A 15,248-nucleotide genomic window follows, 5' to 3' on the forward strand; every position below is an offset into this window, starting at 1 on the left:
AAACTCAAATTCTTGCCGTGAAGCTCTTTACTATATTCAAGAAACTATTAAAGAGAGAAAAGCACAAAAAGGTCAGAAAGAAACATATCTTCTTGTGCATGTATGATAAAAACTGATGATAAAAACTTCTAATCCTCCATGGATAGAGTGCCCATAAAAGTGTAGGAGAATTCATTGAACAGTTTTGGTCCAGAACCATGGATCGCAATCATCCTCTTTTTCTTGAAGGCATTTATTATTGTTCTAGTGGTAGAAGTTTATCAGTCCATCACTGTTGAGTCCACAGCCCAACCACCCCCTCCACCCACCCGTGAGGAAATCACGCCGGCACAACTCTCAAGCACATCATTCAATGGATGAACGACAGCCTATCAAAATCCCAATAACAAAACCCATAAATGCCTCACAATCATACATATATCATGTCATATCATAGTCCTTTTGTCACTACTGCAAGTCCCACAGTGAAAAGACTTAAAAAGCTGTTCACCCTACCCTCCTTCCACTGGCTAACCAGGCAATAAAGATTGGGATTGGACCAATAAGTTGTAGTATAGTATAATACACTATAGTAAGTTGTTAGTATAAAAATTGTGGAGTACGTAATTCTGAACCGAATACTAGGTAAAAAATCTCGTGATCTCTTCTGCCACAGATACAATCAGACCAGAAAGCAGCAGTAAGCAAGCAGTACGGCGCAACTCACTTATCGGCGGCGTACGGACATGCATTATGTGCAACTGAGACATGGCAAAAAGACGATTCTTTCTTTGACAGACAGCCTACGAAAACATTACCCCTCTATCCATCTAATGCTACTACTTAGTATATTGCTATGTAGCCTCACAGCTCAAAAAGCCCATTGCTACTAGCAGCCGTGGGAACTTGTAGTAACAAAAGTTGCACCCTTTTTGCCAAATTTTTGAACTTCGTGTTTGAATTATTGGTAGCTTTTTCTCCCTAATGGGCTAATGGCTCCTTACCCTTTTTCGATTTCTTGATTCTCGTTTCACATGAAAACTTTTTGTTCTTTCAGTACAATGGAGGAGCCTCCTCGCCTGCCCCTCCTCATCTTGACTAAATTCTAGCTACAAACAAGTCGTGTCTGTCTGTTTTGCTTCTTCTTTAGTCTTCCCAAGCAAAACCACAAAGGTAGCCGGACCTTGCTAGTAAATTGGATGAATAGACAATAGTTAATTCAAATTTTGACCTTGCTAGTAAAAATTGACATTTCAACTGGAATTGCCGCCTGTTAACTGAAGAGTGCAATTTGTTAAAATTAAATGAGCTGATTGGGCTTTCCTCAAGAAGAGATAAGGAATAGGGAGTTTTGGTTCGTAATTGGAGCATTGATTAATGAGTGGAAAGGACAGGGTCCTTGGAAATTGTTAGTTTTATGCAAGGGGCTGTGTTGCTCCGCTTATTTACGCCCTGAAACTGAAAGTGAATGATGGTTACAGTAATCAAACAATCTCAATCTCAGCTGTCACACCAAATCAACAATGGTGGTGGCCTTTGGGGCGCTTTCCAAGGTGATGACTATTATGGAGGTTCCCTTATCATTACCCTCTCCTTATCTAAGACAGCTACAACGTCCCACCCTCTGGGGTCTCTTCCTCCCTGCATCCTCCAACCACATCAAATTTGTAATGTTCTACTAACATACTACTATCTTCAAGGGATGTATATAAGTACTGATTTTCGATTAAAAACAGGCTTGGTCTTCGAGTTTTATTTGCAAAAAAAAAAATGTTTGAATTATATACTACAACGCACTTTTATTTTAAGAAATATTTTGTATGTAAAACCAAAAAATTACTTAAAAAGATAAAAAAGGGATGTTAAAACATGTTCAAGAAATAATTGAAGATTATTGGAAAATTTTTTGGATTATTTATTGTAATACTATTTTTTTACGTGATTTACGTAAAATAAAAAGGTGATTGAGAAACGTATTTTATGACAAATAAAAAAATTTTCAAATTCAAAATGATTGTATATATAAAAGTGTTTCATAGATAATTACTCGTTTTCTAATCAAAGAATTGACAGTTTCATTTATGTATGCATACTTCGCGGTAACTCTTGCTGGTTTTTGTTAGGTTAACTATTCAGTAACACAGCTCCTCGGAGAGATGCAGACACCTTAAATTATTGCAATTAGGATTAGACTGAGTCTACTACTAGTGTATATTGTATTTTCCATATAATCCAATACGTTCATGTCATGTTTATGGCGTAAGAATTCTGCAGATTCGCCATTATGAGGATTGAATAAGTTGCGAAAAAGATTTTTGGAAGTGGTGTTAATCAAAGATTCCAATGAGAATGAATTGGAAATCCAAGTAATCAATGCCTGCTCTCAAGTGGACGAAGAGTAGAAGAAAACTAATCCAACTATGGTCGCTTCAATATGCTAAAAATACCCTCTGTCCTCCACTCCTGAATTTCCATAGCACCCACCCAGTCTTAAAATCGTAATCTGCAAAAAAAAAAAGAAAAGAAAAAAAATGTGAAGCAAATTCAGTGGTTCATATTTCCTTTCATGACCGCGGGGAAGTTGGTGGAAGGTTTGTGTCACCATTAACTCCTCAGCTTGCCCTATCCAATTGGACTCGTGAGTTGTTGTCCCTATTATTAATTCTTCTTCTTGGATTTGTTCATTGCTGTTGTTTTCTCCACCGTCAACTCTAAAATACCAAATGGCATTTTCTAATCAAGAACCAAAGATCATGTCCAACTCAAACGGATAATTGAGAATTAAACGCCAAGATTCTGAAAGCATGACTTTGAAAAGTGAAGTTTTAACAAAACTCGTACACTTCGTTGTTAATCAACCCTTGAGCTTGAGAGTGACCTTGTTTGGATTGTAATTTTTCTAAAAAATAAAAATTTATATTTTTTATGAAAAAAATTTTTAATCATCTTTTCATTTTATATGCATCAAATCATTACAAATATATTTATGGGGTTAATTCCACTTTGTCCCCTCAAACTATATCCGAAATCCCACTTAAGTTCCTAAACTTCAAAATGGGACACTTAAATCCTTAAACTACAAAATTCATTCCATCATAGTTCAATTTTTGACGGAATGCACAAAACCTAACAGAATGGTTCTCAATTCTGTTAGTTATTATTATAATTAAAGTTAACCAAATCTAGCAGGGATATAAATATAATTTCACGAGACGTAAGACAAAAAAAACCTTAGAAATTTGTAATTAAACAAAATTTTCTTTTCTTCGCCTTCTTCTTTCTATTTTTCCTGCGTCTTCTTCCTCCTTCGTTTTCCTTCTCCCCTGAAGCACATCATCAGAAATCAAAAGCCCATGTTCTTCCTTAGGAGCACAACAACAAATTTTTCAGATTTTTCTTCAAGGCCACCGTTCTAATGTGCGCGATTCTTTCTACCTTGGGTTTTCTCTTCATCCTTTATTCTTAAATTTTTTTTGGCCGGGTATTCCTCTGCTATTTCTGCTCCTAACGCCATACTAGTTTTTATGCTTTGCCAAATCCAACGCTCATTTGTTAGCTCATACAGACATATCTACTACACAAGCAGTTAAAAAGGTTTGGTGGCTGCGTACACTCGCCTAAGTGGGAGAGTAGAGACCTCAAAATGCCGCATCTCAGCTCTAACTTCTTAAACCCTCGGATGCCACAGAGCCACACACCCACCCCTACCCCTCCCCCGGGTCATCGTGTCATCAGATATTCTTCATGGCCATCGATGCTCTGCCCATCCACCACAACACCACCGCACCACCTCCTCCCCCACCGCCCCCCACCAACGTCCACCACCACCACCCATTCTCCTTATTCACCCATTTCTACTGGGGTAAAGATGCCGAAATACTCTTCTCCGGATGGCCCGCACACAACTCCGCCATGTATGCACTAGCCCTCCTGTTTGTATTTTTCTCAGCTATTCTCCAACATCAACGTTTTCAGACCCAGATCCAAACGCGTAGTCGCAATTCTTTTCCAGATGGGGATTTGCGCAATTCGGGCAAGGTTCGCGTATCTGGTGATGTTGTCCATGATTCTTATAATGGAGGAATTTTCATCGCTGTTGTGGTAAGCCATGCGATTGGATACGTGGTTTTCGGGAGTCTCGTATCCATCTTCAGAAAAGGTTCCGCTAATCCTGAAAATTAAGTTAAACACGATGGATCCTTTGTGAAGTGAAGTGAAGTGAACAGAAACTATGCCCTAATCTGTGTCAACAGATGTGGAGAAAGCTAAAGCTAAAGCTCAAATTGAGGTTGATGTTCACAACACTCGTAATGCTGCTTTTATGGGTTAAGGATTCCAAAGAGACCAGTCCGAATTACCTCTTCCTAGTTATGGGGATGTTGTGAAAGAGTACACTATATACTACTACCTATGTCAAATTTCTTCCTGGCACTGTTATTTTTCCTATATCTAAGAATTTGGGTCAGATCTATTTATTATAAATTTTGATATATAGATGGTCAATTGACATTACGATTTATGGCTTTGAAGATTTATTTTGCATTTGGGTTCTGGTTAGTTTCAGGATTTCTCATTAAAAATTAAAGATTAAAACAATAGGGAAGAAACAGAGGAAAGGAGAATGAGAAGAACAGAGGAAAAAAAGCGAATGAAGAAGAAGGAGAAAAGGGGGTAAAATTATCTTTATGTCCCTATCTTTTTGGTTTTTTTGTTTTGGGTCTTATTAAAATTACATTTATGTCCCTATTAGATTTGGTTAACTTTAATTATAATAATAACTAGCAGAATTGACAACCATTCTGTTAGGTTTTGTGCATTCCGTTAAAAATTGGACTATGGTGGGACGAATTTTGTAGTTTAAGGATTTAAGTGTCCCATTTTGAAGTTTAGGGACTTAAGTGGGATTTCGGATATAGTTTGAGGGGACAAAGTGGAATTAACCCTATATTTATATATATTTTTTACAAAAACTCTAAAAATAACAATTCAAACTACCTCAATTTCAATGCATACCATGTATGGTCAAACTCGGCTGCTCTTAAAGAGCACCTATCGATAGAGCTGTAAACGAGCTGAATCGAATCGAGTATCCCATGATTGAATTCTGTTCGTTAAGTGATTCGAACAACGTTCGCGTTCGTTCGTTAATTTTTGAACTCTAAACATGTGTTCTTGTTCGGCTCGTTAAGCAAAGTTCGTGTTCGAATTCGAGTTCGAATTCAACTCGTTTAACATAAACAAGTCGTTCGCGAACATGTTCGAAATACTCGAATCCAATTTATTTTAAACCTTAAATATGTCATGCAAATCATTAATCATTCTAAAAAATAATTAAAGTACAAAGTGACTAAATTCTATTATTTATTAACTATATAACTAACATTAACATAAAAACAACAAATAAAACAAAGCAATTTGCCTTCCAAATATAAAAGTCCAGCCATAAAATTAACCCTAAAATTTGTCAAATGATAATTATGTCCATGTTCGCGAACATTCGTTAAAACTCGCGAACATTCGTTAAAACTCGCGAACATACTTGTGTTCGCTCGATTATTAATCGAACAAAAAAATTCGTTCGAACTCAGTTCGTTTTAAATTTCGAACGATCCCTTTCACGAACACGAACGAGTCGAAACGAACCGAGATACCAAATAGCTCGATTCGTTTAACAGCTCTACCTATCGATAGCCTACTGTAAGGACTTGGCATACAATTGCGGTAAATGGTTAATAGGATAATTTCAGAAACCTCTCTTGAGCTTTCAAATAATTTCACTCGGCTCCTCTTAGATTTAAAAAATTATACTTACCTCCCCTAACATGGTAAAGTACCTAAAATGCCCTTCGCTTGATAGACAATTCTCAATTTAAAGCAATAGATTTACAAAACCCAAAAACAAATTCTATTTTTCTATCTCATGTCTATTTTTACTCCTTTTTTTTTCTAGTTAATATACTATACCCTTTTTATTATCTTCTATTTTATGGATATTAGCAAATTGAAATTGCAAAATTGACAGAGAGAGCAAATTATGTACCAAATTAGAAGAAAGTGAAGAGGGTGGCATTAATAGAGAAATAAATAATGAAATTGATTATTGAAATAGGAAAAAGAACAAAAAATGTAGAATTAGTCATATTTTGGTTGTTGTCAAGAAAATGTTTTTGTAAAATGCCAATAATTGCACGAGAATTTCTTTCATTGAATGAGAAATTTTTTGCTATGATTTTATTGTAGAGATAAAATCTATTCTTTACTTTTGAAGCATTAATATTTTTAAGGTCATAAGAGAGTTGTAATGGTGGTTTTAGACTAGATGAGCTTGTATTGAAAAGGTATTTGGATATTGAGTTTTAATTTTGGGGTATAAAATTGGTTGTCAATTGTGTGTGTGTGTGTGTTTGTATTTTTTTTTGCATGGCAAGCACCAATGTTGTTTATGCAATTTGAGATCTTTTGGACAGTAACTTAGATTTGGAGCTTATGGTTGGACGGTTATTAGGAATTAAGTTCGTCGATTTGTACAAAGTGTGAAAAAAATGATTGAATATACTATGTTTTTCTTTCTTACTTTTGTAGAAAAGGTCAATTTAGGATTTTTGAGAGAAAATCTAGTTTGTTGGACCAATATTGTTATATAAATAGTAAAATAGGGGATGTATATGTAATTTTTAGATCCTGAGGGGAGCTCTCTGCGATTATTAGAAACCTTAGAGGAGGTTTGCCAATTTATCCCATGGTTAATGGTAGCTAGTAAATCTGATTTTGAAGACAAGGGACGTAATCATATAGGGTGTTTAAAAGTGCACATAGCTCGTAGCCGAGCCTAATGATGAGAATGAGATATCATTATCAATCCCATTCTGCAGTCTGCCCCAGCTTTGATCAATCTCTTCTATACTCATTATCTTTACCTTTTTGTGCAGGGTTAGTAAGGGTAATTAACACTTCATAAAGACTTATTAAGATCTCTTAAGTCCTAATTGACTGATAATTTGTGTGGGCTTAAGCTCAAAGGCAGAGCTTGATTGATTCCAATCATGCAGGCATCAATAGCTTCTTTTACAAGGAGCTGGATAAAAAGAGAAAATCTTTTCTCATCTATAATTCCCACTCCCACCACTCGATTGATCTTCTTTTTGTGTTTCGTGTTGATGATCTTTTTGTTTCTGCTTTATGATTTTTGATGATGGTTGAGATTCTTTTTGTGGTTGGTGACACTTGATGTGTGTTACTGGTAGAGTTTCTTCGTGCAAATTAACATATAGATTCTTCCAAGATTCCTTGGGAGATCTTTTTGTTGCTTTAATTCTTGATATCTCTTGTTAACGCAATCATTGATATCTTCTTGTTCTTTCTGAATTAAATGTAAAGTGGGATTAATACCTTAAAATTTCATGCTCCTCCTGTTTTAGGCCTTCCACTTATTCAAAACCCTCTTGTGTTTTTAGTACTCAATGGATCTGTTTCCTCCTGTTCAAAGAAACTTCTCCTTGTCTTCAACCTGTTCATTTCTGCATCAGTAAAATCAAGAATGCACTTCGATAACCAAAAGGGGAACAAGGAACGACAGAGATCAAAGTGAAAGGTGTCAAAAACAACATCGTACTGTTTCAACAGTGTCGAAGGGATCACGTGTCCGGAATTCAATCTCCTCCGCTAGCTGCAGATGCAGGCCACGAAGCCTCTTTCTTTGACTTTTGTCAATTCATCTTGTTCCTTTTGTACCAAACTTGTACAAATTAAAAGTACTATTAAAATTTCTAAGTATTAACAAATTAGCATACAACCAGCATAATGCTCAAATTTTGAACTGATGGCTTTGCTCAAGATATTTGCTGTGATGGCTGTCACAAGTTTTTGAATCTCCTCAATTTTCTTTCGCACGAATACTATATGTATATATATTTTTGAATTCCTATAAAATGGGATTTTTCTGATCCAATTTTTGTTTTTTACAGATTTTTCTCGATTGCATGTCTAGCTCCCAAGCTCTATGTCTATCATTTCTCCGTAACTCCATACTCATCATTGGTTCCACGAACACCAGAATACCTTCTCATTCCCCTTCCTACTGGAAATAGAAAAGCAAAGCAGATCAATCAAAGAAGCTGATTTTCCTGTCTGCTTGATCTTTGACTGAACAAACAAGTACTGGTACAGCCTACAGAGTAAAGGGCATGATCAAAAGCAAAAAGTCCATCTCCATTCATGCAAGAAAAAGGTTTTTCTATGGAAGATCAGCAGCCTTTATCAATTACTAGCAGAAACACCGAACGACCCCGGATCGTGACGTATCCAAACCCAACATTTCCATTGCCTCCCACGCTCGAATTTGGCAGATTGTCCTCTTGGTTCTATTATTCAAGTCCCCCTTGAGCCATGATTCTAGCTGTGCCCTCTCTCTTTTTTGTAGCAGTGTAGCAGTGCAAAGAAGAAAAAGGCGGACAGCATCAAAAAAATATATATTTTTTTTTTTTATGTAAGTAGAAGTTTAGATAGTTTACAAGTTATTCACCAAGTTTTCACACCAATCATGAAATCAGAATATCCATCCTTTTCTATTTTTGTCATTATTAGTATGTTTTTCGAATTAACAGCGAAATTCGAACACAATCCCTTATCTTGACAAGAGTAGAGATTCGACTTTCTTAACTGAACTAGTTTATGTCTGCTACAAGAGAACATTTCATAACGAAATGTCCAAGGAAACTGTTAAACTTTGCTTTTGGGAGTATTACCAGAAAGAATTTGCTGATTAAATTTTTTGTCAGCAAGTTCTTCATATGATTGTCGGGCTCAGAAGTAGGCAAGGCCAGTGGCGTGATCTGGACTAAGGCTGAGGGACTTAATATGCCTAATGGGACAACGAAAGCATGAAGCCACGTTCATCGCTTTAGTCATCACGAAAATGATGGATGAAAATTTTCAATTTTCCATTCTACCTGTTAGGCCTACAAAGGCAGCTGCTCGGAATGTACGGAGGGACCCCACATAAGAAGTAGGGTAGGACCCGCCCTATATTGTTGGGCCTATGAAGCTGGGACATAGTGGGTGGATAAGATCGAGGAAGTTAAGAATGTGAGGGTACAGATATTCGTCCTCAGTGATGGTGGACCTCTGACTGAGCCTCTGCTATTTCACTTTGCAGTTGACATTTGACAAGAAGTCCCCTCTTTTATTTAATCTGCTTCATTTTATATGAATATCAAATGAAATTCAGGAGATTTAACAAATTTTTTGTTTGGTAATAGTAGTACTAGCTCATAAAATTTGCTTATGATAAAAATCGTATAGTATAGTCTATATAATAATAAGCTGCATCACAAAACATTCCTACATCTGAGAGTTCTTGTAGTAACTCTGCAAATAAAAGCCTCGATTAGATCCGTGTTTTTTTGAAGAAAATTTTTTACATTTTTTTATGAATACTCCTTTTACATTTTTTTTTAACTGCCTCTTTACTTCATATTCATCTCATTTAAAAAAAAAAGTGTTAAGGTAACTTTTTTCCAAAAATTCTCCAAAAAATACAAATCAAATGGGCTCTTGATGAAAATTTTTTGAACACTCGTATTAATGATATATATTATGATACTCATAAAGTACACTTTTTTTATTACTTTGTTATCTTATATATGTTATATTGTTAAATTTTTTTTACAAAAACTCTTAAAAAGTGCAAGACAAGTTTTTCAATATCGAATGAGTTCCTAAAATAATACCAAATTCCATATGTTAATGTTAGCGTTAATTTAAAAGATTTAAATGTTCTTAACGAATTGCCTTTAAAAAATGACAAATATTTGGCGTGTTTTCGGACCGCATTGCACAGGCCGAGAATTGGGAAAATGAAAAAGCTCTGAAATGGCTATTTGAAGGCAAGAAATATAAAACAGTAAATGTAAAACAACCTATTGCAACATAATAAAGAAAAGAATATCCAATTGTTGTCTCTATTGCATCAACAAATCAACAACCTTGTTGCTGCATAATATGCAACATAATTATGTTAAATTCATCATTTAGTCCATGACGATCAACTAGTATTATTTTCTTTACCGATCATAAAGCCCGACTATCCTTTCGCATGTTTCTAAAGCACTTCCACGCTCGGCACCCAAACTTTGAGCGAAATTCGTGCATGCTTTAATGTCTTTTTTTTCAGCCGGTGACAGTAGTAGTTCTCCGCTAGAGTCCCTGTCAACCGCCTCAACCGTTGCAGACACCAATATCATGGCGATCAAGACCAGGGTTATGGAGTTGTTACAGCCCATGATAACTTTCTTGTTTTAGCTGCTATAGTTTTTAATTTGGTTCTCCGATGCGTACTAATTCTTGAATTTACAGGCGGATGCAATGAAGAAAAGAGAACGAGAGGGCTAAATGCGTGGGGATGAAGAAATTGATATACAGCTATCTTCTTTGTATCGCATGAATTCTTCAGATTTTGTGATTCAATATTCTGTTGAAATATCAATGGTGCTGAGACACATGCGGAAAAATAAATGAATATGGTTGCTTAAGACGTGAATGTCCTGCGCTGTATATCCCGAATAAACCTCATAAGTTGGTGATTATTATTGATGTCAACAAAAACCGGTTCCTTAGACTAATAAATGGATTGGTGCGTGTGGAAAAGTTTTTGACTGTAGATGGTCCGTTTGAATTAAATTAAGTGTTTTTGGATATGTTTTCAAGTATTATTAAAATTTAAAATGTTATTGAAATATATTTTAAAATTTATCATTTCTTACTACAATCACTTGCCATCATTGGTCACCGCCACCACCTCTTCCCTTACTCCTTTTTTTTTCTTTCTCCTTCTTTTTCCTTCTTCCTTTTATCTTCTTTTTCTAACTGTTAAACAATACATTATGCTTTATGCACATTATGCTTTATGCCCAAGAGAAGAGGAAGAAGGAAGAGGGAGGAGAGGGCAGTAGTGATGGAGGTGGAAGAAGGAGGAGGGTAGGGGCGGTGACGGTGATAGGTGAAAAAAAGAAAAAGTGGTAGAATTTATTTTTATATTTTTGTAAGTTATATTTGAGATTGTGTATTTTTTAAGTTGTTTTTAGATTTTGTTAGTATGGAATTCAACAACAAAAATAGTTTGCAGGAAAAACTCGTCATCCAAGCAGTGATAGTTTTTGTATGTGAATGACCATCAATTTTTTCCCCTTTTTGGCAGATGCAATTCCACTGTTTTAACTGTTAACATTCTTAAACCTACCCCTTTTTTTCACACGTATCCCAATGGAAGATGCATCCCTTCCGATAATAAATAGTAGACCGCGGTGCATTATCTTGGAATGAAAGGAGAGTCCTGTGGTTCTTTGCTTCTTCCAAGGCTTTAGAACCCCAAAGATGAAAAACGCCAACGATTGTTACAACTAGTAGTAAAAAGAGCTAAACTCTTTGGTACTTCTTGCAGCAGTTTATGAACTTTTGGAAACAAGCAAGTGTTTAACTCCGGCACAGAATTGTGATCTTGTTATATAATGGAAGGATATTTCATTCATGTTTTTATTTAGATGCTTTCGTTCAATCATATAGTCTCCCATAATTGCATAGGATGCTTTGTTGATGTATTTTCGAGTTTGTAGCGGATCTCCTTTGTACAAGCTTATATCTTTATCGATGAAAAGCTACTTTTTGCCCTAAAAAGAAACGAAAAATAAAAAGAGCTGAGCCAGGGTCCAAGGAGTTAAAATGGCAGTCCGTCTTGAATTCTTGAAGCATAACAACCAATACTATAATGTAATAGCATAAGAAGCCATAACTATGTTATAGCGCTATAAATAATATCAATCCAAGGTCAATAGTAAATCTTGTACATGTCTATCTGTCAAAACAAAAAGGATGAAAAAATACAGATAATATATATCATAAATATACAAGAGGGATGAAGATTTGTACACCATCCTCAATCCATGAAAAATCTGGGATTTTTCAGGGCATCAGAAAAGGAACATCGCTAAATCTAGCCTATATGATCATCATGCATACCGGGAGTATTCATACACAGGGATCTGGCATCTTCAACGTCGCCACAGCCAAGGCTCATCAAGGTTTCAATACATGAGGCCAAAACATCTGCACTCCCAAATTCAATTGATGCAAGCAAGAAAACCATGATGATCATGAAGATGGCTATTGCTTTCCTGGGAGCCATTTCTCTTATTTGTGGAAAGGCCAATGGATTCAGAAAGGATTTAAGAGCCTATAAATCTTAATTTTATTCGTGGTAAATGCAAGTTAGAATTATGAGATTGTATGAGGTTTTTAGTACATTTTTTGGATTAGATGAGTTCTAGATAATGAGATGTTGCTGAAAATTTTCTTGGTCAGGTTTCTGGTGAAGAGAAGATTAAGGAGACTGTGAACACTCGCAGCGGCTGGGAGCATACGAGCTTCTTTCTCCACCGCCAGGTGTGGAAGGAGGGACCAGCTGCCAAGAGCTCGTAATCTATTTTGAGCGCGTAAAAGTTTTCCATAAAATCTTCTAGTTGTGATCAATATATGTTTGGCAAACAAATTATTGAAATTGCACATATAAAAGAACATAAAAATGACCATTTCAAGATTTTTGTAATTGGCATTTCACGATTTTTGTGAACACATTTTTCAATTACTATTTTACCTCACATACATTAAATCACTACTGTATATTTTTATACAAAAACTTCTAACAATAGCAATCCAAACAAAAAATGTTTTAATAAATATCTTTGAAAAATTAGACTTTGCCACCTAAACTTTTTACGAAAATGTAAAAATGCTCCTTCTAAGTGTACATCTTTACTAGTTTTACCCCTCCAAATTTCTAACTTTTAGTTTCATTAGTATTTTTGATTATCTTTTTATCTCATATATATCGCTTCACATCATAAAAAAGTATTTCAATAATTATTTCAAATAAGTTTTCAAATAATCTCTAATCCAAACAATAGCAGATCACTCAATAATTAAGCAAGTCAAATTTATAATGCAAGCACAAATACGTATGATTTGGTTCAACTGGACATGCGCTTTTCCATTCACGCCATTATGCAGAATGCATATGGAGAAAGTAACGTGGAATAATATACACGAGAATCTAGATACATGTCATATATAGACAATCTTTTTATTTAATTCAAATTCAAATGATGTGACATATATCCAACTTCGTTACTCTATGTATTGATAATGTAGGAAAAATTAATCCTATACGAATTGAGGCTTAAACAATCGTAAGATCCATTGTATGTTGCAATTAATGGTATGAACAAATTCAATTTGAAATTGGGTGGATGAAATTGATTTGGGGACTTAATTTTCAAGGAATGCCAAAATTTATTGTATTTTTACACGTTATTTTCTACACATATTACGTTACTTATCTGTTGTATTACTGTCTCTATTGCACCGCACAATTGAAACTAACGATTACAGAAGCCCTTGATCTAGTATATGCGCCCATATCCGTTTTGATTGATCTATTTTTCAAAAACTAATTTTTTAAATATAATGTTACAGTAATACACAAATAAAATAATTTAAAAAATATATCATTCATACAATATATAAAAAATAACTCACAAATATACACAAAAAATTTTTAAAAAGATAAATTTATAACATTTTCACCTATCACGACCTCTCCCTCCCCTTCCTCCTTCTCCTCCCTTCTCCCCCCACCCCTGCCCTTCCTAGACCAGATCGAGGCATTTGGTCACGATTAGATCATGACTAAAAGGTCATAACTTTTCTTGTCGCGATTTGGTTGCAACCAAATCGACAATGGAGGAGACTAAGGGAGGGGGGAAATGGAGGAGGAAGGAGGAGGGAGGGAAGGAGGAAGGAGGAGGGAGAGGGTGGCGGCGGCGGTAGTTGTGGGTGGTAATATTAATGTTTAAAAAGTATCATAAACATAATTTAATTTAAAAGTTACCTTAAAATATATTTCAAAAATCCTTCAAAAAATATCACAAAAAACATTTCTATAGTAAAATTTTTTTATATACACTATTACAGTAAAATAGTTAATTCAAACGGAATTTTTACTCCACGACGAAACAAAGAGCATGTTTTTTGGGGGAAATAGGGGTAGGGGAGGAGGGGTGGGGGATGCTGCATGAACTAGGAGCCATGAACCTGTATATCCATCGTAGGCAAGTCCAAATTCATATTCCAAACATTCGCAATTATAATGCGGAAGGTATAATTCTGATTTCTACATCTGCCCGTCACATTTATGTGGTTGGGTTGTTAAGTTACATCTTTCTCAGGTTGCTCTTCAGCCATGTCCACTGCCTTAAATTCATAGGCCCGCTAAATTAATTCTCTTCTCTAGATGCTTACTGTTCATGGGCTGTGCTTCCCATCCACGTGGGGTTCGATACATCAATTGCCAACTTTTTTTTTTTTTAAGAAGGAATCAATTGCCAGTTTCACCTGTTCTATATTTACTTTAAATTCAGTCCCATTCTATAGAACAAAATACAAAAAAAATTAATTACTATCAAATCAAGCCTCATCAATCGATCATTCATACTTTAGACTCTGGAATTTATAAGTAAGTATTTGTTTGAACAACTATTTTCCGTCGAAAAATTGCTACGTTTTCCGTGAATACATTTTCCTATCACCTTTTTACCTCACATACATCAAATCGTTACAATAATTTTTCTACAAAAAATTCAGAAAAATGCAATCCCAACACAACCTTAGAGTTTGTTTAACTCAATGACAACGTTAATTGGACTTAAATTTGTTTAACTCGACTAAACTTATTTTGACCTAACTAGCATACATGTAGAATAAGAGCCCATTAGATTGTATTTTTAAAGTTTTTGCAAAAAAAAAAACAAATATTGTAGTATTTTTTAAAATATGATGTACTTGATTCTAAAAAAATATCTCCAAGAAACCCGGGGGGAAGTGTTTGGATACAAAACTTATCCCAAATAATATTTCGGTTGCATCATAAACACATTTTCCAACTCACCTTTTTATATTCCCAACCACCTTTTTATCTCACATACATTACATCACAAAAATTGCTACAGTAATTATTCCAAATAATATTTCAAATAATACCCTATCCAAACAAACCCACGTCCAAGTTTTTTTTTTTTGCCTTTTTCAGAATCTAGCAATTGAAACAGGTTGTAAACTTTTATCCACAAGGAGGAAGAAATCAAGAAAAATTGGACTCCACTGTTTATAACTTTACCCTATTTCCATAAGAAATTAATGCGTTTTTGTTCCCTCATTTCGAG

The 15,248-nt window shown here is 35.1% G+C and overlaps 1 protein-coding gene across 1 annotated transcript; it reads left to right on the plus strand.

Moving 5' to 3' along the window:
- The first annotated feature begins 3,723 nt into the window (after positions 1 to 3,723).
- On the plus strand, positions 3,724 to 4,309 carry LOC113765008 (copper transporter 6-like). Its single transcript, XM_027309059.1, has 2 exons — positions 3,724 to 4,138; positions 4,233 to 4,309. Exons 1-2 carry the CDS (start codon positions 3,724 to 3,726, stop codon positions 4,307 to 4,309), a joined length of 492 nt encoding a protein of 163 aa, XP_027164860.1.
- The last annotated feature ends 10,939 nt before the right edge of the window (positions 4,310 to 15,248 follow it).

This window comes from Coffea eugenioides, chromosome 3 (assembly GCF_003713205.1).
Source record: "Coffea eugenioides isolate CCC68of chromosome 3, Ceug_1.0, whole genome shotgun sequence".
Taxonomy (NCBI): domain Eukaryota; kingdom Viridiplantae; phylum Streptophyta; class Magnoliopsida; order Gentianales; family Rubiaceae; genus Coffea; species Coffea eugenioides.